At 40.9% G+C, this 26,380-nt stretch overlaps 2 protein-coding genes across 5 annotated transcripts in view; both read left to right on the top strand.

Moving 5' to 3' along the window:
• The window catches only part of LOC120050855 (interleukin-1 receptor accessory protein-like 1), an 838,450-nt gene that overhangs the window by 587,799 nt on the left and 224,271 nt on the right, over positions 1–26,380 (top strand). The window lies entirely within an intron of this gene.
• LOC120051490 (CD276 antigen-like) lies at positions 1,358–16,932 on the top strand. 4 transcript variants are annotated; one of them, XM_038998389.1, is made up of 8 exons: positions 1,358–1,487; positions 1,578–1,913; positions 2,140–2,239; positions 2,303–2,385; positions 2,512–2,587; positions 15,614–15,657; positions 15,753–16,073; positions 16,200–16,932. In XM_038998389.1, the coding sequence occupies exons 1-8, from the start codon at positions 1,460–1,462 to the stop codon at positions 16,304–16,306; spliced, it is 1,095 nt and encodes a 364-aa protein (XP_038854317.1). In that variant the 5' UTR covers positions 1,358–1,459; the 3' UTR covers positions 16,307–16,932. The 4 variants fall into 4 exon arrangements, with proteins under 4 accessions (XP_038854317.1, XP_038854316.1, XP_038854318.1 ...); XM_038998388.1 differs by having other exon boundaries at positions 2,140–2,260; XM_038998390.1 differs by having other exon boundaries at positions 2,140–2,385; positions 15,753–15,835; positions 16,200–16,341.

The raw sequence follows: 26,380 nt of genomic DNA, 5'->3' as shown, positions 1-26,380 counted from the left end.
CCCAGAGAGGAGACACAGGTTAAAAAGGTCAGTGATAGGCTTGGCGATGATAGGGGCAGCAACCTTAAAGAAGAAAGGGTCTAAACTATCTGACCCAGCTGTTTTTTTGGGGTCAAGTTTAATTAAGGAGCTCCTTTAGCACCTCGGACTAAGTGAACGCTTTGCAGGGAAGGAGGCATGGCAGAGTCAAATAGGAATACTGACTTAATGAAGAGGTGAAAAGAGCTCAGCCATGTGCTCCTTGTCAGTAACAACCACATCATCAACATTAAAGGACATGGGCAGCTGTGAGGAGGAGGGTTTATCCTCCAGGTCTTTAACTGTTTTCCAGAACTTCCTGGGGTAAGACCGACAGAGAGAGAACTGCTACTTAAAGTAAATAACTTTGGCCATCTGGATAGCCTGGCTATCCCAGGCCTCTGCATTTGGGTGGGTGGGGTGAAATTCTCCTGCCATTTTTAGGCTCAAGAGTTTTCACACTTCACACTTCAGTGCTAATATCAGGCAGCTTCTTTCCTAGCAGCTTGGCAGCTCAGTAGCCCCATTTTATTAAGCTTTATACCTACCTAGAGATTATTGTCCTTACATTTTTGGTTTCACAAATAGGTCCAGACTGAACACTACTCACTCAGTTTTGTGCTGGATGGTATTTCCATGTTCCGCCTTGTTTCCTCTGCAGGTCTTGGTCTGTTAGAAGTTCCCTTATTGATAATCCTTGGTAGCAATAGTTCATTCAGGTAATTTTGTCCAAAATCAAGGTTCTGGGTATGGAATTGTGACTTGGAATGAAGTTTTTGATGTTGAGGTTGGTATCCTGCACAAGTCCCCGTGAAAAAAGTTTATCTACGTTTATCCAACTGTAAATCCATCTTTTTGCAGAAGAACTCAGGAGCCAATGCTCTCCGTGTCTGCTCCCTCGCTCGCTCTTATTCTGAAATTCAGAAAATATCTATTACAATAAATACAAGGGCTGTGTGCCAATAGGCTTGGATATCCACTATCCTCCTCACCTCACTCCTTTCCAAGTATCCTTTGCTTCTCTCCTTTCCTCAGCTCAGCTCATTTCCTCATCTCCTTTCCTTCATGAGCACTGAAAGGAGTTGATGATTGAATGTGATATGATGAAAACCAATGCCTTTATCTGAACTTTCCCAGTCACAGATTGAGCCTTGTCCTGGACACAAAAGTATGCTCAATGGAGAATCTCCATTGAAAGTGTTTCGTCCAGGATTACGCTTAATCTGTGTCCAAGAAACAAACTGGCCCGCAACCAAATCTCACTTAGGTTCCCAAAAACCATAGGGCTGACCCTGATGATTGATCTGACTTAGACCTTTAGCACCCATAAAAAACAAACAAACAAGAAAGTGGTTTGTCTGTACAGAGGCAAGGAGTGCTCTAACAGACCACAGCTACACAAGCAGGAAACCAACCTAATCAACAACACACATTTGAGACGATGCTGAGAGTTGTGGGACATCTGTTGTGTAAGACAATTATTTTGTTACTACATGTACTTAATAACTTAAGAAACAAATCAAATGTGTAATGTAATGAATGACCTGATCTGTTTCTAGGTCTCATTATATGCTGTCTAGGAGCTGATGGCTTGACTGAGACACTGGTGGAACTTGGACAGAATACAATCATAAACTGTTCTATTAACATAGAAAGTGCATACTGGTACATACAGCACCAACCACAGCCTCCACTGGCCATACTCCGCTCGTTCACTAGTAGTAGTCCTGCTGCTTTTTATTACAATAATAATTATAGACAGAAATATTCATTAGAAACAGGAAATAGTTTGTTCATACAGAATGTAACAGTAGATGATTGTGGCGTGTTCTACTGTGCAAAGAAAGAAGAGGGTAGATTGATATTCAGTAATGGCACCAGACTCATGACCGCTGGTAAGTGCACATTTTATTCAATGATGAATTCCTTTCAATATAACATAAATCTTTATTGAAATACATCCAATTTTGAGTATGTACACTCAAGCGTATGCAGCCCCAACATTGCATGTGTGATGCACTGTACACCAACTTAATGTACTTTAATTGTAAAGTGGCATTGTGTGGATATCACTACATACACATTTAATATAGTGATTTTTCCATGTGCATTATTGCACAGATGTTTATGCTGACTATCCCAATCAGACAAACCAGACATCCAGCTATCCAAACCAGACATCCAGCTATCCAAACCAGACATCCAGCTATCCAAACCAGACATCCAGCTATCCAAACCAGACATCCAGCTATCCAAACCAGACATCCAGCTATCCAAACCAGACCTCCAACTGCAGGTCATCATGGGAGAACTGTCTTCTGTCCATTTACAGTGTTCTGAATGTTATTCTGATGGTTATGATCCTGGGTGAGTGAATGGAAATACGAGATTTGAAATATTTTGTAAAAAAATGTCGTTTACAGAGAATTTACGTGTTGCTTTTGTTTATCAACTTGATATTGACTTTTCCCATTTTGTTGGTTTATATTTCAGTGCTAATCTTGACCTTGCCATGTCAGAACAGGAACTCTCCTTCAAAACTAACACCAAGACGCCGAATAGACCAGAGGTAAGTTACTTTTTGTAAAGATCCTAAACAGTTGCACCAGTCTCAGCTAATTTGGGCCAATAATTTAGCTTAAAGCTGCAATATGTACTTTTAGGGCTACCCAACAAAATTCACATAGAAATGTGAGTTATAGATCTGTCATTCTCATTAAAAGCAAGTCTAAGAAGCGTTACATCTGTTCTGTGTGTGCTATTTCTATGCTTCCCATTCTTAAATTTAGTTTTTGCGTCTTTTACTTTCAGTTTCGTACACCAGCTTCTAACAGCTGAAAATACAATATTTTTGGTTATGGAAAATATATTTCACAGCGGTTTAGATGGTACAATGATTATCAACACTATGCTTGTTTGTTTTGTCACAGAAACTGACATTTTGTCACAGAAACTGAATAATTAACTATTAGAATTTTAGCACCCATAGTGCAACCTTAACAGTATAACGTGCTGAAAAGCATACCGATTTATCATTACTCTGATTGCATGCAAGTTTAAAATAAACAATGCAGTGACTATTTTTTTGTTATTACATTTACTCCCTCTTACAGCACCAAGACGATTAAATCCTGAACTTGTATCAATAATTAGTTTTGCAGTATAATGCATGATCCATAAGGGCAAGCTAAGAACATGCTTAGAAATGATTACTGTAAAATTATGGTAGTTGTGTGACATTGTTACAGTGATGACTAGAAGAGTCTACTGAATATGCATCACCCCTTTTCACTGCTAGTGTCACGTTCGTCGTATGAATCGGACCAAGGTGCAGTGTGGTATGCGTACATTCTTTATTAAAGAAAGAACACTGAACAAACTAACAAAACGAACGAAACGTGAAGCTATATGAAATAGTGCAGACAGGCAACTAAACATAGAATAAGAACCCACAAACACCAAAGGGGAAATGGCTACCTAAATATGATCCCCAATCAGAGACAACGATAAACAGCTGCCTCTGATTGGGAAACATATCAGGCCATCATAAACATACAAAAACCCTAGACAATACAAAACTCCTAGACAATACAAAAACTAGCGTAATCCACCCTAGTCACACCCTGACCTAACCAAAATATAAAGAAAACAGATATCTCAGGTCAGGGCGTGACAGTACCCCCCCCCCCCCCAAAGGTGCGGACTCCCGGCCGCAAACCTGAACCTATAGGGGAGGGTCTGGGTGGGCATCTACCCTTGGTGGCGGCTCTGGTTCTGGACTCCGCCCCCACTCTTTACGCTGAGCCCTCCGCCTTTGTAGAACCGGACCTTGGATCATCCCCGGAGGCTCCGGACTGTGGCCCGTCGTTGGAGGTTCCGGACTGGGGACCGTCGCTGGAGGCTCCGGACTGTGGCCCGTCGTTGGAGGTTCCGGACTGGGAACTGTCGCCGGAAGCTCTGGACTGGGAACTGTCGCCGGAAGCTCTGGCCTGGGAACTGTCGCCGGAAGCTCTAGACTGTGGAAGCGCACTGGAAGCCTGATGCGTGGTGCCGGAACTGGTGGAACCGGGCTGAGGACACGCACCTCAGGGCAAGTGCGGGGAAGAGGCACAGGTCGTACTGGACTGTGGAAGCGCACTCAAGGCCTGATGCGTGGTACCCGGAACTGGTGGTACCGGGCTGAGGACACGCACCTCAGGGCGAGTGCGGGGAAGAGGCACAGGCCGTACTGGACTGTGGAAGCGCACTGGAGGCCTGATGCGTGGGACCGGTACAGGTGGTACCGGACTGATGACACGCACCTCAGGGCGAGTGCGGAGAGGAGGCACAGGACGTACTGGACTGTGGAGGCGCACTGGAGATCTGATGCGTGGGACCGGTACAGGTGACACCGGGCTGATGACACGCACCTCAAGACGAGTGCGGAGAGGAAGCACCACCCTTCCTGACTGGATGCTCACTCCAGCCCGGCAAGTGCGGGAAGCTAGCACAGGACGCACTGGGCTATGAATGCGCACTGGAGACCTGATGCGTGGGACCGGTACAGGTGACACCGGGCTGATGACACGCACCTCAGCACGCCCGCTCTGCAGCGCTCTCAATGCTAGCACCTCCCCCCGGAATATTGCGTCGAACTCCTCATCCGACTCCCTGACTGGCTCTGGTTCGCTCCTCGGCTCTGCCGACTGCTCCATGTGCCACCCCCCAAAAAAATTATTGGGGTTTCTGTGGCTTACCTCGTTGGTATAACTCCTCGTAATATCGCCGTTCCGCTTTCGCTGCCTCTATTTCCTCCTTCGGAAGGCGATACTCCCCAGCCTGCGTCCAGGGTCCTGCTCCATCCAAAATCTCATCGTATGAATCGGACCAAAGTGCAGCGTGGTATACGTACATTCTTCTTTATTAAAGAAAGAACACTGAACAAACTAACAAAACAACAAAACTAACGAAACGTGAAGCTATGTGAATAGTGCAGACAGGCAACTAAACATAGAATAAGAACCCACAAACACCAAAGGGGAAATGGCTACCTAAATATGATCCCCAATCAGAGACAACGATAAACAGCTGCCTCTGATTGGGAAACATATCAGGCCACCATAAACATACAAAAACCCTAGACAATACAAAACCCTAGACAATACAAAAACTAGCGTAATCCACCCTAGTCACACCCTGACCTAAACAAAATATAAAGAAAACAGAGATATCTCAGGCCCAGGGCGTGACAGCTAGTCAGTAATTATATTGTTTGTTAACGTTCCCCTACTTTGCCATGAGTTGTACTTTACTAAAATGTGACGATGTAGTGTGTCCATTTATACATGAAGGGTCAATCCAGTTGTATTGTAACTGTCTTCTATTCAGACATCCCTCAAAACTAACCTGTTAGGAGTGCTGCAAACAAGCAAACTTTATTCAGGGATTTGAGGTGAGGCTGTGGTCAAAGTCTCTGCAACGTCTCTTTAACATTTCAAGAACCGCATCAATATTATACAGGTCAAAGAATCTGTGCAAACTTGCACTTGTCTTTTTGTCCTTATGCGTCATCATCACTTACAGTGGTACACTACTACACAATTTGACCGGGTGCGTTTTAACTGGTTGAACAGTACCATCTACTGAAAATAGTAAGCACTGCAGGTGTTCCCACACTGCATCCTGGCTACCCAACAAATGAACAAATAGTCCTGGTGATATGTGCCACATTTTTGGTGAATTGTTCACTTTTTCATAAAAGCATAAAACTTGGTAAGTCTACACTTGTACAGTTTGGGGTCCTGAACATTTTCAGATGTGGAGCCATCACAAAAACTCCTCCTGGCGGTCATGGCCACCATTTTTCTATTCCGCCATAGCTAGACAATGTATTTTCTTTCATATCTGCCAAACATGATAACCAGGGCTCGACATTATTAACACTTGTCCGCTTGGACAAGAAGAATATAGAATTAAATCACGCAAAACTCACATTATCAAACAACTCGGCTACTCAGATCAGAATTAAATCAGTTCCCTCTGCATGCAACGTGTACCACACTGTCCTCCCAATATCTGCAGAATTTATCAGAGTACAAGAGCCAATTTATGCTTGATGTGAAAATTGAGCTCCGTACTGCATTGCTGTGTGCATCCGAAGCGTTGTAACAATGCGGAGGGCTCCATTTAGCGCTGCATTGACATGATTGGTTCACTGTAAGCGGGGGCCCTCCGCATCCTGTATAAAAAAAAAAATCACTTCCTTGACAACTTCCTTCACAACAGATCTAAAAAAAAAAATATATATATATGTATAACAGTAACATGCAAAACAAACATAACAGCCAGAGGGATTCCACAAAGAAATTAGAAAAATAAATAAATAAAACTAATCCACATTATATCAAATCAAATACAGACATATAGCGAATGTTGTAGCGAAGGTTGTGAATGATCTTTACAACGAGGTAGGTTACAGTATCTTTTTCAGAGATGTTAGAGATCCTTAGAGTCACTCAAATTGTAATCTAAGGAGTAAAGATTCTTATAAAACTTAGTGGTAAAGTCTGATAACAACTCTCTATCCTCAGTGGTAACCCCATTAATCTTACATTTCCGAAGTGTGTTGAGTTCCCCTCTACTCTTTTCCAAATTAAAAAAGTAGCTACTGTTCTTTTCGCCTTTTTCAAGCCATTGTTTTCTGGATCTTATGAAGGCTCCTCTAGCCTTTTCCTCATACAATGTATCTAGTTGATTCTGTAAATCATTCAATTTAGCTTCCTCATTAAGATCAAGATGCTCAATCTCTATGATATCGGCAATTGTCTTAGAGAGTTCAGCTACCTCACATCTTCTTAAAGCAAGCCATTTTCCATAAGTAATACAGGCTGAGCGGATTTTAAATTTCAGCAGTTCCCAATATTTCCCATATTCTGCATTAGATGTAGCTAAACTCCAGTAAACAGAAATTATAAATTTAAATCATGCAATAACAATGAGTTATTTAATTTCCAATAACCACCAGAGTATTTCTTACCATCATTACTGCACATTCTTACAGTCAACCATATGACTTTATGATCTGTCAGGACTGCAGGCAGTATTTTTACCTCTACAGTGTTGGGCTCAAGACTAGAGGTTATCACCCACAAGTCAATTCTTGATTGTAGAGAACGATCTCTATTACTCCATGTGTATTGTTTCTCTCCAGGGTTTTTAACTATATGTCAATTAAGTCCAGGCTTTGGCAGAACTTCACCAACTTGTTCACACCAATGTTAGGCCTATGGGGCAATCTATCAGTCTCATTAGAATAAACCTTATTCAAATCTCCACCAACTATAATCTGACTGGATGGATATTTTCTCAGAAGACTTAAGAATTTCTTCAATTTCCTCTAGAAGTAAGTTCCATATACATTACACAACACAAATAATCTCTCCATGTGGTTGTTGACCGCTACTACCCCAATGTCCATTTAGTGTCCATTTGAGTGAACAAAAATGTCCCTTTGAAATTGTGTGCTAAAATTGCAACCCCAGCTGAATGATTAGTCCCGTGGGCCAAAAAAATGACATTTCCCCACTGATTTTTCCAATAATTATAGTCCTCTTTGCATGAATGTGTTTCTTGAACAAATACAAGATCTGCGTTGCAGTCCTTACAACAAAACAAAAAAAAGCTTTTCTCTTCAACAGGTTGCATTGGCATTGATTGACAAACTTCAATTCCATATCTATAGAATAGAAAGACAAATCCTATGCAATCTCAACTCTACCCTCTCTATAAAAAGTCGCTTCATACTTGTATTAACAGAAGTCTTAACTTGTAAACCATAACACCACAATTCAAAACTAGAACGCTCAGTTTGCAGTGGGGAAGGAGCTACCTTGTAAACCTACCGACAGAACAAATCACCCCGGTCCTATTTCTTTTCCGTTGGCGAAAAAGGCTCTGATTCCCCTGTAGTATCCACCCTTCCCTTGATTTCGGGACTGTTGTACAAGAGGCCACAATTTTGCCTTTGCTGCTGCAGTCAAGTCCTCACCGAATCGACATGTTCTCTCTTTCAGAAATGCGCTTTCCTTTGCTTTCTTCCAAACTGCATCTCTTGCTGTGCGAAAAGCAAACTGGATGATGATCGAGCGGCTGACGATGGCGTCTTGTTTCTTCCCAATACGATGAGCGACATCCACAGCCATATATCCATATGGGAAATCCGGTGCCAGACGGTTACAGATGTCTCTTACTAAGCGCTTCACATTCTCATCCTGGTCCTCGTGAAAGAGATTTGCGTCAGTTCAAATCTGGTATCAGGATAAATAAAAAGCAAGGTCTGCTAACTTTCTTTAAAGTTGGTTACCTGCTCCCTGCCTGTTTCATTACATTATGTTTAATTACCGCAAACAATGAATGGCAAATGCAATTTTCGTATATACGGGTTCACTGTATCACCACGCAGGGTAAAGCAGAGAACTGACTGAAATTGTACAGACATCTTCTTTTATACTGTGTCAGTGGTATTTCCAACTTCAGAGTTGACCTGTCACAGTAGAGGCTTAGCGTGGTTTAGACTTGCTAGCCTATCGGTGGTGCCCAGACACAGCACTCAGGATTCAAATGTCCAGAATGTTGTTTGTGAAGATTGAACTGATTTGTTGGTTTCTACACATTCCTCAGTTCCTGTTTTCTTGTTATTCAGCATTTTTCCATCTTGTCTCAACCTTGTGGTTTACACAGTCGACACCCTAGATTAACAACAGCTTTTCTGCAGTCACGCCACGTTTTGTGATTAACATGTCCCACCTCTATAAAGGCATATATTTATGCTAAAAGAGAACAAAACCATCCCTCACACTCGGGGACACCGTAAAGCCGTAGCCCCCACCTTCTCCGGTATCGCTCTACTTCCGATAAGCGCTCTTGCATGTCTGCGATGGTCTTCTCCTGTGCAGTGCATTTCTCAGAAGTAGCAGTGTTTGCAAGTTTAAGCTCCTCGATACTCTTGTATGTATGATTCAGAGAGGTCTCGAGGTCAACTATTTTTGATGTGTTTTCGCGTATCATTTTCTCCAGACCATCGGCTCTTTCGTTTATCTTTGCAGAGACAGCATCGATTATGTTGACCCGTAGTTCGCGCAAAGACAATTCTTTGTGTCTTTTGGGGTGCAGGACTATTGACATTTTCAGAATCAACCGAATGTCCTGAATCCTCCATTTCTTCTCCCGAGGAGTCAGGTGGCGGTTTTTCTCCAATGTATGAGTGCTCAGCTAGCAACTGCCTACTCTCTTTGCTCTTTCGCACATTTTTTTCTTCCATTTCTCAAAGTTTCAGATCAAATTAGCGGTCAACTAAGCGTTCTCTAGTGTGTTTACTATAAGCCAAGTTCCGTTACATTTAAGTAAGTTTGAGAGGGATAAAAGTTAAGGTTACTCGGAGCAAGCTGAAATCTCGTCTGCACTCGCCGCCATCTTCCAACCTACCCTTCACAACAGATCGCGGAACAGCACCGAGCAGTTGAGCAGAAGTGCAAGAAGTATGAATGCCCTGACTTCTGCATAGGCTGTATTACCGTAAAGGCTGCACGGCCAATGCAGACATCAGATTGACAATGCAGCGCCTTTAATTATTGTAAACTCAACAACAACAAAAAGTTCCTGGAGTATCCTGCCTAGCCCTTGCGTGTTGATGTTCTCTGTCTCCGTAGCCAGAATGATTTTGCAGTGCATGGTGATCGAACAGGTTTCCTTTTAAACCATTATCAAAAAGTTTCTCATTCACCACAAAAACCACCTATACCACTTGACATACCTTTGTATGCCTCCTCTTCTGTATACCTACAGACACAAAGGTGAGGAGATGCTGTCCTTTCAAATAAAAAATCCAAACGTTTCAGTTGGGCAGTTAGGTTCCTGCAAGAACCCCCACATACTTAGGAGGTTCCTCGATTAACCCCACCTACTAAATTTCTTCGATTAACTTTGAGGATCTTAGAGAAGAACCCTTGTTGAACCCCTAATTTTAAGAGTGTAGGCCTGCATTGACAGGCACAAGCGGGCTTTCAATCATGCAGTCGTGATATGCGTTTTTCTTTATCAAAGCGAGCCTAGCCGTGTGCACATTTGTTGATATTCATTGCTAGTTAGTGAGTTGTTTGCCCAGTTATAGCCCATTTTGGGTCTTCAATCAAAATCCTGGAAAAGTCCTGGTGTGTGCCAGGAGGGCGTAGCCAGAAGAGAGAGAGTGAGACATTTGTGCAGCAGGTAAAATAATGATATACAACCGACTAACTAGTTAATTGAAAACATTATATGTAGTTTGCCTGGTTTTCTCGCTTGTTAACAATGCATGTATTAATGTCATTGTCATGTCCTAAAATAACTTTCCACTGGCTCTCGCAAATGGCCGGAACGCAGTTGATACTGGTGCACGGTTGATGTTGATGAAACCAATGCTGCATACTCAGGTTATAAAAACATCTCTCAAGCGCTAAAAATTGGGTAGGATTCTCTATTCAATACTGGACATGTAATTCTGACAAAGTTTTTATATGTTCTTAGAAAATATTCTTAGAAAAGCCTAATTGACAAGTAACTCCTATGCTGTCAAGAACTCCCCTGAACACTGAATATTTTAACCTTACAAATAGGTAAACATCTCATCTGGTTACCTTGCCCACCTTGAACAGAGGTTATCCAAAGCTGTGGATTGTTTGAATGTATTTTCCTCTGTATCTGGTTTGACTTTAAATGTAAAAAAAAAAAGTGATTTATTTGCATTAAAGGCTATATGTAATAATTTGGTTGATATTGCTGTTATTCCCATAAAAATGTTAATACATACCTGGGAATTAAGATATGTAAAAACCAAACAAAGGGCGCATTGAATTTTAATTCCACCACTGATAATGTTAAGAGGTTTGATGCTTGGTTGTCTTTAAATGGTTGTGTATTGCTGTCAAAAAAATTGAAGGATTATTAAGACTAGTATATACTGCAATGGCATTGGATGTTCCCAAAGCAACAATTAAAGAAGTAGACTGGGTGGTTTAAATGAGTTTGGTACATCCTATTATCTTTAAGACTAGAAGGATCAAGAATTACTGTCACACCCTGACCTTAGAGATCTGTTTTATTTCTCTATTTGGTTAGGTCAGGGTGTGATGTGGGGTGGGCATTCTATGTTCTATGTTTTGTATTTCTTTGTGTTTGGCCGGGGTGTGGTTCTCAATCAGAGGCAGCTGTCTATCGTTGTCTCTGATTGAGAACCATACTTAGGTATCTCCTTTTTCCCCCTGTGTTTGTGGGAAGTTAACTTTGTTTGAGGCATTGTGCCCTAAGCTTCACGGTTTGTTTTTGTATTGTTTATTGTTTTGTCAGGGTCACTTCAAATAAAAGAGAAAATGTACGCTCACGACGCTGCACCTTGACAATTACATCCAATTTAAGGATAGGATTTGAAATATCATTCCAAATCTTTTTACAAAGGTTGGTGGCATTGAATTTCTCCTAAAATGTAACAGAGCTAAATATAATTCCCCTTAAATTAAACGGCGAAGGAGTACGCCATCGTTGTTGATGCAATAGCTGCATGTCTTATAAGACGTATACAGGGAAATTACAAAGTTCAGAGGAATGTGGAATTCAGTTTCAGCTTCCTATTAGATGGTTTATGCGTTAAGGATAAAAAGTGCACTAATAATTATATTAGGAAGATGAGTACCGAGCCTCCTTTTCCTCCTGCAAAAGTATACTGGAATTATAGAATTGGAATGCGGTATGGAACTTAAAGGAGAACATATTGTGTCAATAACGAAGTCCGTGAAGTATCTTTAAAAAAAGTATTAATTTAATATATCCAGTAAACTAGGTACTGACAATTTCAAATTGATATCGATGAAGTGTGTGTTTTGTCAAATTGAGAATGAAACCACAAGTCATGTGTTTTTTGAATGTACTTGCAGTAAGATCTTTTGGATGGATGTACATTTATCTTTTAGATCAACTGGTGCTAGGGTTCGTCTTGATGGTAAAGGTGTTTTACTTTTGTTTCATGATTTATATCAGATTAAAGAATATACAATGAATCTGCATGTGTCACATGTATTGACGCTGGAGAGACGAAGCAGGTAGGGAAGAGCGGGAGCAGACGTGACAGCATGGTAAATATTATTTACAGTACATACATGCAAGTGGGCAAAAAACCCAACGTTGTTTTTTTTTATTGAACTCAAATTTTATTTTGAAGTGGTGCATAATCTGAAAAACTGTAAAGCAAACGAACCCTAATTGCCTGTGAAACCTTGTACATTTTTGTTTACTTATGTATACCCCGTGTGTAAAGTTTCTGTGTTATTTGGTAGATTTTTTGTAAGATGTTTGTATATTGTGTTATAATTGTTAATAATAAAAATATATATATTTTTTTTTAAATACCTCGCCCACCTTAGCCATTTGATCCCTGGTTCATTGAGTGAGGGAATTATTTTATAAAGACAATGTTTTTGCTTGTAATTGTAATGTTGCAGGGATGCCAATCATCCTCCTGGGGATTCCAGGAGAGCTACTGGATGTGCAGGCTTTTGTTTCAGCCTTGCTCGAACACACCACATTGTAAAACATCAGCTGCTCAACAGGACCTTGATAAGCTGGTGTGTTCGAGCAGGTAGTGTTTGAACAGGGTTGGATCAAAAGCCGACACACCCAGAAGCTCTCCAGATGGAGGTTGATGGACCACATGTGTTACACAGTAGCCCATCAGTGTAGTATTTTACTTTGTGGGGGGTTAAGTGCCTTGCTCAAGGCCACAACGGCAGGAGATACTGTATAATACATGGGATCAGAGACCAGCAGCCTTCCATTGTCAATACCAGTGAAATAATGAATGTTATTTTGTGAAGTGGTTCCATGCATCATTCAACATAGTTTTCAGTCACCTTTTTGGCCCATGGCGTTACAGACCTTTTTGGGGGGGACAAGTGACTTGTTCCTCCATATATTTACATATTCTTAAATCCATTCCTTTACTTGGATTTGTGTGTATTGGGTATATGTTGTGAAATTGTTAGATATTACTTGTTAGATATTACTGCACTGTCGGGGCCTAGAAACGCACGCATTTGCTACATCCGCAATAACATTTGCTAAACACGTGTATGTGACCGATACAATTTGATTTGATATGATTTGAGCCTTCAGACAAGTAAAAAATGGTTACTATCAAGCCCTGATAACACATAAAGGGTGAAGTCTACCTTCGGTCACTTCGGTGATTCTAAAATTACTAGATGAAGGCTTTGAAAAAATATATTTCTGTGTTGTAATTAATCATTGGACAGTAACGAAAATGTCTGTTATTAATGATTAAATCCATAATTTCATTTAAAAAACATGCTGTGTTGCCCCTCCAATTTCTGTCTACCGAACAAATGTAACTATTCTTACAGTAGTATGTAAGAAGTGTTTTGTAAGGGAGGTCCCTGTTATCTCAATGTTGATAGGCCTGTATTAGTGGTGCGCGGGTCAGTTGTTTGTTCACCCGCACCCACGCAATTTAATAACCCATCTGCAACCGCCCGACTATATGTGATAAAGTGAAAATATGAGGTCCTCACCCAACCCAAACCCGCTAAAATAGAAAATGCGTGTATGCTACAGTCAGAGACCGCAGAATGATTTTTTTGACAGGGGTTGCAGGATTTGGTTGTTGTTGCCTGATTTTATATATGTTTCTGCTTATCATTTCCGACATTTTGGTAGGCTATTTGTAAGTCAACTTGTCTGTAATTAGATACTTGCAGCTTCTCTTCTGTCATTCTCCACTCCTGTTCTCTAGTCAAAATGTAGCCTATGTGTGTAGGCCTATAATTTTACTGCAATAAATGCTTAATTCTGCAGTAGGAGTTAATAATACAGCTATGTGTGAGGTTATAGACCTACAGTAAGTGTCCAGATATCAGTTTCCATTTAACCCATCTGAACAGTAGGCTACAGTTCCCTTGATGTGCCATAGGCTTATTTGAAATCCCTGTGTTGTGACTGGTGAGTTTGTATATCACCTCACAATCATCACACATAACACGGCAGCACTGATATCATCCTCTTTTACAACTTCAGCAAATCTTTACCAAACATTAGGCTACTGTTCTGTCTCTTCCATCTCTACTACTTTTATTTTCAACTGTCCATTTCGCAGCTTTTCTCTTATTGAATTAAACATGGCCCTTTTTGTTTTCTTGGATCAACAACTGTTTCTGCCCTTTGCAAAAGCATTAGGCATGTACGTTATTTGGCATGCTTGGCACACATATAGTTATTTAAGCCTTGGACTTCGCACTAATGCCAGGTAGCCTTAAAACCCCCTCGAGTATATTCAAAATAACATAACAAAAACATCCCTATCAAAATCCCTCAATTTAAGCTACAGATATAATAAAACATTGCGTGGGCTGCGTCGCAATCGACCACTCCGCCTATGTCGCCCTTCCGCAGCTGTGGTGGGAAGTGGCAGAGCTATACGCTGTTTGTCAGACCATGAGACATCCCGAGAATCGGTCATCTCACCAAAGCTTCTGTAGCATCCGAACGGTTTGGCCTAGAAAACTAATATGATCACTCTATAGAAAGGGGAGACTCTCATGAACACTATGGAGTTCTTCGTTTTGTCATGGGACTGGTCTAAAGGTAAGCCACTGGTTTAAAGGTAACCCACTGGTCTAAAGGTAACCCACTGGTTTAAAGGTAACCCACTGGTCTAAAGGTAACCCACTGGTTTAAAGGTAACCCACTGGTCTAAAGGTACACATGAATGGAAGTATGGAGGTAGTTTTGTTCCAACAGAAATACGGGGTTAAATATGTGTAAAAATATATAGCGAGATATATTTCCTGAGCTTTCTTATATCTCTTAGATATAGGACAGACACTTCAAAAACGTATTCCTTATGATTTATTTTTTGACTGTCTTTTTTGTTGTTGACATTTATCAATGCGTTTCTATGGGCTATAGCAGTAAAGGCCAGATGGACTATATTTTTTATACCTAAAGGGGTCCTACAATTCAAAATCAAATAGCTAAATGATCCATGGTATGACCTTCTTAAAACAATTCCATATTTCAGACTTTTAAAAATGAAATAATGAAGAAAAAAAATGAAATGTAGCGAATAATTTGTGTCATTTTTAAAGGTATTTTTTCTTTTTACTAAACCCTCCCGTCACCCACCCGCACTTCATCCAGACAATATGTAATGACCTTAAAGCCACCCTTCCCAAGGATATAAACGCAGCGACTGCAGGTTATGAGTCTACCTCCACATCGCTAAACTGTACTGCAAGCAGACTGCTGTATGTCTGTTACCTGCATTACCTTCAGTTACCACAGTTACAAGTAACACCATGCAGACCGCATCTTTTAGCTAGTTTAAATCTTAGAAACAAAGAGTAGGTCTGTATTGTTTTTTGTTGCTTTACAAAGTCATTTTAATGCACAGTAAATGAACAGTTTCTTAGGTTATGATTGGTTGCTCAGCCTCCTTTTCATGTTCAGCCAGGCCACTGTGTTTATAACCCTGCTAGACTCGTTCCCAACCATAACATTCTCTATCACTACTCCACAGGTGCTGGTTACCGGTTTGTGTGATCCTGTTGATTGGACCCCAAGGTATTCATTTCAAATAGTCACTTAGTATTGTAGTGTCAGATGGATTAATTGGAGGCACATTTTTATGTCTCTGTTTTTATGTCTCTGTTCTGAAGTCTCTTCGCAGGTCAACGTTGAAGGCTTCAAGGGAGATAATGTTATCTTGCCTTGCACATACATTGAGAAGGCGCTTAAAAATGTAAACATTTTTTGGGAAACCGCAGATGATGTGAATGTCTACAGTATTATTGATGGAAAAGCAGATTTGGCCAAGCAAAACTCTCTGTTCATCAACAGAACCAGTATGTTCTCTGATGAGTGGACAAAAGGCAACTTTTCTCTCCTACTGACTGACCTCAATGACTCTGATAGTGGGAGTTATTTATGTTTCATACCAACAGAGGACGTTCTTTGTCAAGTGGAACTTTCTGTTCAAGGTTTGCATTACAACCAAGTGTAACAGCCTCTTTTATCTATACAGTATTGGAATTTCCATTAACAGTTTTAAGAAGTTGATGATACAGTATGACAACACTATAAAAATGTCCCTCTTTATTTTGCAGAGAAACCAACTCCTGAGCCTACAAATAGCAGCAGCGTGAGCCTCAGAGGACAGAACCTCAGCCCCTTCCTGTTTCTCCTCCTCAGTCAAATGCTCTACCTTCTTTGACCCACAGCATAGAAAAAGGTCATTGTGCCATTTTATGTGGCTTTGTTTTGCAACTTCTGTGTGTTCAATCGTCTGAAATATCTTTTCTCTCTATATGTATGAAATATGAAACTGCAAATATAGGCTACCACTTGCTAGAACTCTTTATAGATGTGATGAGTAAATGCATAACACTTTTTTAAACCTGGGTAATCTGTGAAATCAAAATAGGAAATACATTTTAAATAGGATTGAAATAGGGTTGAAATAGTGTTGAAATAGGGTTGAAATAAGATTGAAATAGGGTTGAAATGGGATTGAAATAGGGTTGAAATGGGATTGAAATAGGGTTGAAATAGGGTTGAAATAGGGTTGAAATAGGGTTGAAATAAGATTGAAATAGGGTTGAAATAGGATTGTGTAGTGTGTCGCTCCTGTCAATACAGCTTCAATTACAAGGCTATTAAAGTATTACACAGCCAATTGACAGTCATTTTGGTGAGAACTTGAGATTGAACACAATCGTGTGGTGTTTTTTGTTGTTTCAATTAGCTTTTTCTTTTACTAAGACATTTTCTTTAAGTTAAAGTAAACGTTCACTTCCTCAATATTCTGGAATAAAGTCTGTTGCTATTCCTTTTTGCAAACTATAGTTTGATCATGTGGTTGCACACTGCGTTCAGTCTCATCACTCACTGCTCACCGGTGGTGCCTGTCCATTCTGTAAGACCATTATTATGAATTTGCTTATTTATTTTACATTAATTTTACAATGAATGAAGTAAGTGTGTCTTCTGTTCTAAAATGTATTTAGAATGACTGAGAAGCTCAGCTCTGGTGACTTTTCAAAAGGACATTCTACTTCTAAATGAATGAAAATAAAATTATACTGACACCATCTAAAATATAATTTCCACCTCCAGAAATGAGCCTAATAACATACTGGTAAAATTATTTGTTGAAATGATTTTAACATATTGGACCATGCATATAGCCTATGCATGGTCCATATTATCAGGTATCATATTCGCAATAAGTAATATCATCTGTAGCCCAACTGATGCAGCAGAGTGGTGATAAATAAATAGGTAAAGCATTGGGTTGCCTATCTGCATTTAACCTATTGGGCTAATCATCAGCTAGATCCCAAATGTGAACTTTTAACCATTTAGAATCCTATTGATGTATTTTATGTCCAAAAAACTTTCATAAGCACAGTGAATATAATGTATATATAAGATTCTCTGATCTCATGAAACCAAGATTGAGCCTGAATGCCAAGTGTCACGTCTGGAGGAAACTTGGCATCATCCCTACGGTGAAGCATGCCAGAAGAACTATACATTTCCTCCAACCTCTGAACCACCTGAATGGGTAGACGGGCCAGAGGTCAGTGTACGTAGTGGGAATATGAATATACACTGAGTGTACAAAACATTATGAACACCTGCTCTTTCTATGACAGACTGACCAGGTGAATCCACGTGAAAGCTATGATCTCTTATCAATGTCACTTGTTAAATTCACTTCAGTCAGTGTAGATGAAGGGGAGTTGACAAGTTAAAGAAGGATTTTTAAGCCTTGAGAAAATTGAGACATGAATTGTGTACGTGTGCTTTCAGAGGGTGAATGGGCAAGACAAAAGATGTAAGTGCCTTTGAATGGGGTATGGTAGTAGGTGACAGGCGCACCGGTTTGTGTCAAGAACTGCGACATTGCTGGGTTTTTCATGCTCAACAAATCAAATCAAATTGATTTATAAAGCCCTTCTTACATCAGCTGATGTCACAAAGTGCTGTACAGAAACCCAGCCTAAAACCCCAAACAGCAAGTAATGCAGGTGGAGAATCACGGTGGCTAGGAAAAACTCCCTAGACAGGCGGGAACCTAGGAAGAAACTTAAAGAGGAACCAGGCTATGAGGGGTGGCCAGTCCTCTTCTGGCTGTGCCGGGTGGAGATTATAACAGAACATGGCCAAGATGTTTAAATGTTCATAAATGACCAGCAGGGTCAAATGATAATAATCACAGTGGTTGTCGAGGGTGCAACAGGTCAGCACCTCAGGAGTGAATTACAGTTGGCTTTTCATAGCCGATCATTCAGAATATCTCTACCACTCCTGCTGTCTCTAGAGAGTCGAAACAGCAGGTCTGGGACAGGTAGCACATCCGGTGAACAGGTCAGGGTTCCATAGCCGCAGGCAGAATAGTTGAAACTGGAGCAGCAGCACGACCAGGTGGACTGGGGACAGCAAGGAGTCATCAGGCCAGGTAGTCCTGAGGCATGGTCCTAGGGCTCAGGTTCTCTGAGAGAGAGAGAGAGAGAGAGAGAGAGAGAGAGAGAGAGAGAGAGAGAGAGCGAGAGAGAGAGAGAGAGAGAGAGAGAGAGAGAGAGAGAGAGCGAGAGAGAGAGAGAGAGAGAGAGAGAGAGAGAGAGAGAGAGAATTCTAGAGAGCATACCTCTTTGGGCTGAGATCCCGCTAACGGGATCGATATGACAACAGCCAGTGAAAGTGCAGGGCGCCAAATTCAAAACAACTGTCACGCCCTGACCTTAGTTATCTATGTTTTCTGTTTTATTTTGGTCAGTCAGGGTGTGACGAGGGTGGGTATGCTTGTTTGTCCTGTCTTGGGTTTTTATATGTCTAGGGGTGTTTGTTAGTCTAGGCATATTGTAGGTCTATGGTGGCCTGAATTGGTTCTCAATCAGAGACAGCTGTTTATCAGTGTCTCTGATTGGGGATCCTATTTAGGTTGCCATTTTCCATTTTGGTTTTGTGGGTTATTGTCTATATGTAGTTGCATCTCAGCACTCGTTATATTAGCGTCACGTTCGTTTTATTGTTTTGTATAGTTTGTTCAGTATTCTTTGTTAAATAAAGAAGAATGTATTCAAATCACGCCTGTGCCTTGGTCTCCTCGTTACGACGAACGTGAAAACAACAGAAATCCCATAATTAAAATTCCTCAAACATACAAGTATTTTACACAATTTTAAAGATACACTTCTTGTTAATCCCACCACAGTGTCCGGTTTCAAAAAGGCTTTACAGCGAAAGCAAACCAAACGATTATGTTAGGTCAGAGCCAAGTCACAGAAAAACACAGCCATTGTTCCAGCCAAAGAGAGGAGTCACAAAAAGCAGAAATAGAGATAAATGAATCACTAACCTTTGATGATCTTTATCAGATGACACTCATAGGACTTCATGTTACACAATACATGTATGTTTTGTTCGATAAAGTTCATATTTATATTAAGAAATCTCAGTTTACATTGGCGCATTACGTTCAGTAGTTCCAAAACATCCGGTGATTTTGCAGAGCCACATCAATTTACAGAAATACTCATAATAAACATTGATAAAAGATATAACTATTATGCACGGAATTATAGATACACTTCTCCTTAATGCAACCGCTGTGTCAGATTTCAAAAAAACTTTACGGAAAAAGCACACCATGCTATAATCTGAGTACGGAGCTCAGAGACCAAAACAACCCAAACAGATATCCGCCATGTTGTGTAGTCAACAGAAGTCAGAAATAGCATTATAAATATTCACTTACCTTTGATGATCTTCATCAGAATGCACTCCCAGGAATCCCAGTTCCACAATAAATGTTTGATTTGTTCGATAATGTCCATCATTTATGTCCAAATACCTCCTTTTTGTTCGCGCGTTACAGTCCGTAGAAACATGTCAAACCATGTGTATAATCAATCTTTAGGATGTTTTTAACATAAATCTTCAATAATGTTCCAACCGGAGAATTCCTTTGTCTGTAGAAATGTAATGGAACTCAAGCTAACTCTCACATGAACGCGCGTGTCCAGCTCGTGGCTCTCTGGCAAACTTCTGACTCATTCCCCTCTCATTCGCCCCCACTTCACAGTAGAAGCATCAAACAAGGTTCTAAAGACTGTTGACATCTAGTGGAAGCCTTATGAAGTGCAATTTGACCCCATAAACAATGTGTATTCGATAGGCCAAGAGTTGAAAAACTACAAACCTCAGATTTCCCACTTCCTGGTTGGATTTTTCTCAGGTTTTTGACTGCCATATGAGTTCTGTTATACTCACAAACATAATTCAAACAGTTTTAGAAACGTCGGAGTGTTTTCTATCCAAATCCACTAATAATATGCATATATTAGTAACTGGGCCTGAGTAGCAGACAGTTTACTCTGGGCACCTTATTCATCCAAGCTACTCAATACTGCCCCCAGCCCAAAGAAGTTAAATTCACACAGGACCCTGGATAAGACAGGAGAAATACTCCAGATATAACAGACTGACCCTAGCCCCCCAACACATAAACTATTGCAGCATAAATACTGGAGGCTGAGACAGGAGGGGTCGGGAGACACTGGACAAGGCCTGGACAAGGCCAAACAGGCAGGATATAACTCCACCCACTTTGCCAAAGAACAGCCCCCACACCACTAGAGGGATATCTTCAACCACCAATTTACCATCCTGAGACAAGGCCAAGTATAGCCCACAAAGATCTCCCCCACGGCACAACCCAAGGGGGGGCGCCAACCCGGACAGGAAGATCACGTCAATGACTCAACCCACTCAAGTGACGCATCCCTCCTAGAGACGGCATGGAAGAGCACCAGTAAGCCAGTGACTCAGCCCCTGTAATAGGGTTAGAGGCAGAGAATCCCAGTGGAGCGAGTTTCTCGTGTGTATCAAGAATGGTTCACCACCCAAAGGACATCCCGCCAACTTGACACAGCTGTGAGAAGCATTGGAGTCAATATGAGCCAGCATCCCTGTGGAATGCTTAAGACACCTTGTAGAGTCCATGCCCCAACGAATTGAGTCTGTTCTGAGGGCAAAAGGGGGTGGAACTCAATATTAGGTCTTTATGATAGAGGTGTCACTCATATCCACATAGTTTTTCAGTATGACGTGATACAGTTGGTACCACCACCAATAATGTTGACATCAAGGTTATTATTGTTTTGTGACTTAATATTAGTTATTATTTATATTATCTTTATTTTGATGAGATTCAGATTAGTTTGTTAGTTTTCAGACTCAATTCACTAGTTTGTATTTGGTTTGATAAAAACATTTATATTTCGTTTTTATCCTATTTAGTTTCAGTGTTAGTGTTGAGGCTTGGAGACATTATGCGTTGTAGGCTTATAGTTTTTTGCGAGGGTGTCACTTCTTGCCACTGGGGGGCAGTACTACATAAGGTGATGGACCAGGACCATAGACTTGGATAGACATAACATCTCTGTATCTGTGTAATGATGGCGTCTGTGAGAGCATGGGCAGTGCCATTGAGGCCATCGCCATCTTGAAATTGTACATTTTCTCCTTCACAAGTAAAATCTATTGGCTGATCCCTCCTGATGACCTGGCTGTCACGACTCCAACCGAGTCATCAGGTCATGCCAACTGTGCCACCAGAAGGGATCAGCCACTGAAGTTGGAAGTCGACTCAATTAAAATGTTTAGTCCTCAATGGCGCTGCCCATGCTAACAAAGGCTTTTGGCCACTAGAGGAACCCATACAACTCCTTCGACAGAACAGAGGTTTGGTTAGGTTCAAATTATAAATCAAACTTAATGGTCCACTATGCAGAAATCGCTAAGCCATTTCCTGGTTGCTAAAATTCGAGTAGTTCACCTAATTTCAGTTTATGTGACGAAACAAGCATAGAGAATGTAGAGAATCATTGTACCATCTAAACCGCTGTGAAATATATTTTCAATAACCAAAAATATTGTGTTTTCAGCTGTTTGAAGCTTGTGTACAAAACAGAAAGTAAAAGACAAAAAAATTAACTTAATTACTCAGGATTGGTGGGTCCCCAGCGGGACGGTTGAGCTAACATAGGCTAATGGGATTAGCATGCGGTTGTAAGTAACAAGAACATTTCCCAGGACATAGACATATCTGATATTGGCAGAAAGCTTAAATTCTTGTTAATCTAAATGCACTCTCCAATTTACAGTAGCTATTACAGTGAAAGAATACCATGCTATTGTTCGAGGAGAGTGCACGGTTTTGAACATGAAAAGTTATAAACAAATTAGGCCCATTTGGGCAGTCTTGATTTAAAAAAAATAACAGAAATGCAATGGTTCATTGGATCAGTCTGAGAATTTGCACATACACTGCCTCCATCTAGTGGCCAAAATCTAAATTGCACCTGGGCTGGAATAATAAATTATGGACTTTCTCTTGCACTTCAAAAATGATGGTATTTTAGGCAACTTTTTAATTTTTTTTAAGGGGCCGATCCTTAAGAGGATCATTGTACGAGATCTTCAGTTTCTTGGCAATTTCTCTCATGGAATAGCCTTAATTTCTCAGAACAAGAATAGACTGACGAGTTTCAGAAGAAAGTTCTTTGTTTGATAGTTTTTTTATTTCCCTCATCAATTTACACACAATACCCCTTAATGACAAAGAAAAAGAAAAAGAAAAAAACATTTATTTAACCTTAATTTAACTAGGCAAGTCAGTTAAGAACCAATTCTTATTTTACAATGGCGGCCTACCCTGGCTAAACCCTCCCCTAACCCGGACGATGCTAGGCCAATTGTGCGCCGCCCTACGGGACTCACGGCCGGTTGTGATACAGTCTGGGATCGAACCAGGGTCTGTAGTGACATTCTAGCACTGAGATGCAGTGCCTTAGACCACTGCGGCACTCAGGAGTCCGACTTGTCCCGAAACCACACCTGCGTTGTCTTGGCTGTGTGCTTAGAGTCGTTGTCCTGTTGGAAGGTAAACTTTTGCACCAGTCTGAGGTCCTGAGCGCTCTAAAGCAGGTTTTCATCAAGGATCTCTCTGTACTTTGCTCTATTCATCTTTCACTCGATCCTAACTAGTCTCCCAGTCCCTGCCGCTGAAAAACATCCCCACAGCATGATACTGCCACCACCATGCTTCACTGTAGGCATGGTGCCAGTTTTCCTCCGGACTTGACGCTTGGCATCAGGCCAAAGAGTTCAATCTTGGTTTCATCAGACCAGAGAATCTTGTTTCTCATGGTCCGAGTCCTTTAGGTGCCTTTTGACTAACTCCAAGCGGGCTGTCATGAGCCTTTTACTGAGGAGTGGCTTCCATCTGGCCACTCTACCATAAAGGGCTGATTGGTGGAGTGCTGCAGAGATGATTGTCCTTCTGGAAGGTTCATCCATCTCCACAGAGGAACTCTGGGGCTCTATCAGAGTGACCATCGGGTTCTTGGTCACCTCCCTGAACAAGGCCCTTTTCCCCCGATTGCTCAGTTTGGCCGGGCGGCCAGCTCTAAGAAGAGTCTTGGTGGTTTCAAACTTCTTCCATTTAAGAATGACAGAGGCAACTGTGTTCTTGGGGACCTTCAATGCTGCAGAAATGTTTTGGTACCCTTCCCAAGATTTGTGCCTCGACACAATCCTGGTTCGGAGCTCTACGGACAATTCCTTTGACCTCATGCCTTGGTTTTTACTCTGACATGCACTGTCAACTGCGGGATCTTATATAGACAGGTGTGTGCCTTTCCAAATCATGTCCAATTGAATTTACCACAGGTGGACTCCAATCAAGTTGTAGAAACATCTGAAGGATGATCAATGGAAACAGGATGCACCTGTCTAAATTTTTGGCAGCAGCTAATTAAACAAATACAAATATCTGAGCTCAATTTTAAGTCCCATAGCAAAGGGTCTGAATACTTAAATAAGGTATTTCTGTTTTTTATTTGTAATACATTTACAAAAATCTCTAAAAACATGTTCTTGCTTTGTCATTATGGGGTGTTGTGTGTAGGTTGATGAGGAAAAAATCGATTTCAAAAATAAATTAAATCAATTTTAGAATAAGACTGTAACGTAACAAAATGTGGAAAAAGCCAAGGGGTCTGAATACTTTCAGAATGGACTGCACAAGGCATGATCAGAGAGGAAGTGAAAGAGAGGTCATAGCCTGAAAGGTCATGGCCCAAGAGTCCCTGGGGTGGAGAGAGACAAAAAGAGAGTATCTCACCACAGCTGGTCAGGAATGAACAGAAAGAGACAATGAATCTAAGACCCTTTTATAACCATTTAACCATGTTTAGATTCCAAATCTGAGTTGGTGACCAATAGCATTACTATTGAGTTAACAAACAATCAGATTGGCACTCCCTTTCTGATCATGCCTTGGAGAGCGCATTTGGAAACTATTTGCTCTTCATTTCTCTATCCGTATGAATATTATTCAAATGCGTCAGACTCTCTCATGGCTTCACGTTGAAAACAAATTACTATCCAGTCTTCTGATTTTCTTCAGGATTGTTATATATATATATAAAAAGTATTTTTTAGGCCAGTTAGTACATAGTAGCAACATGCATAACCTCCAAACCAGACAGGCAAATTCAGGACATCTAAGACAACCCAAGCCAAGGACAAATCGCATTAAATCTACAGTTTTATATAGAGCCATAGCTGAATGGAACTCTTTACCAATCCATATATCTCAGGCAAAATGTAAATCCACCTTCAAGGAAAAAAAATAAAAAATAACTCTAATGCCATAGACCATATGACTGGACAGGAAATAGACAGAACTCTAATGCCATAGACCATATGACTGGACAGGAAATAGAAAGAACTCTAATGCCATAGACCATATGACTGGACAGGAAATAGAAAGAACTCTAATGCCATAGACCATATGACTGGACAGGAAATAGAAAGAACTCTAATGCCATAGACCATATGACTGGACAGGAAATAGAAAGAACTCTAATGCCATAGACCATATGACTGGACAGGAAATAGAAAGAACTCTAATGCCATAGACCATATGACTGGACAGGAAATAGAAAGAACTCTAATGCCATAGACCATATGACTGGACAGGAAATAGAAAGAACTCTAATGCCATAGACCATATGACTGGACAGGAAATAGAAAGCATCAACTGAAGGTTTAATTTGTTTCCTGTCAGGTATTTTAATTGTCTGTATTGTCTACTTGTTAAATGTTTGTAAAGTCTTAATTTGTAATTGTTTGTAATGTCTTATTAATTGGTGTTGGACCCCAGGAAGATGAGTTAACGTTATGGTGTTAGCTAATGGGGATCCTAATAAAAATTCACAAAATTCACATCAGACCTACAGGATGTAAAAACAGAACTTCTTCTAACCAGAGGTGTGAAAGAATGGGGGATGGTGAGATCAACAAAGAGAATGAATTCCAGAGAAGAACATGAACCCTCTTGCATACAGTTGATAAGAGGAACTTGGGGGGCAGCCTTACACCCGCCAGATTCAGAACCTCGAAAATCCCATTTGTTTTTCATTTTTGTTCAGTTTACTAGGTGTACAGTCGTGGCCAAAAGTTTTGAGAATGACACAAATATTAATTTCCACAAAGTTTGCTGCTTCAGTGTCTTTAGATATTTTTGTCAGATATTACTATGGAATACTGAAGTATAATTACAAGCATTTCATAAGTGTCAAAGGCTTTTATTGACAATTACATGAAGTCGATGCAAAGAGTCAATATTTGCAGTGTTGACCCTTCTTTTTCAAGAAGGGTCAAGTCTATGTCCTAAAGGTGTAACGCTCTGGGTGTCGGAAGTGTGAAGTCAGGCGCAGGAACAACAGAGAGTTCAATATAGTGCTTTTAATGCACACACGGTAAACAACGGCCCCACGAAAACACTGGATGTACAAACAAATGCCCCATACACGGGGGACGAAAAAACAGTCCAATACACTCTACGAACGAATAAACAATACGTTCGTCTACTCCCGATACCAAGGTACAAAATGATCAATCCCGCACAAAGAAACGGGCGGGCTGGCTGACTAATAAAGCCCAACTAATTACAATCACCTCAACACAGGTGTAACCAATAAACACATAAGGAGGGGGAGGGAAAAGAGTCAGTGGCAGCTAGTAGGCCGGCGACGACGACCGCCGAGCCCCACCTGAACGGGAAGGGGAGTCACCTTCGGTCGGAGTCGTGACAAAAGGCTCCTGAACAGCTTCTACCCCCAAGCCATGAGACTGCTGAACATTAAATCAAATGGTCACCTGGACTATTTACATTGACACCCCCCCCCCCCCCCCCCCTCCCCCTCTGACA

The sequence above is a fragment of the Salvelinus namaycush genome, chromosome 7 (genome assembly GCF_016432855.1).
Source record: "Salvelinus namaycush isolate Seneca chromosome 7, SaNama_1.0, whole genome shotgun sequence".
Lineage (NCBI taxonomy): Eukaryota > Metazoa > Chordata > Actinopteri > Salmoniformes > Salmonidae > Salvelinus > Salvelinus namaycush.
Note: the sequence above shows the minus strand (reverse complement) of the source record. Positions and strands in the feature narration are given on the sequence as shown.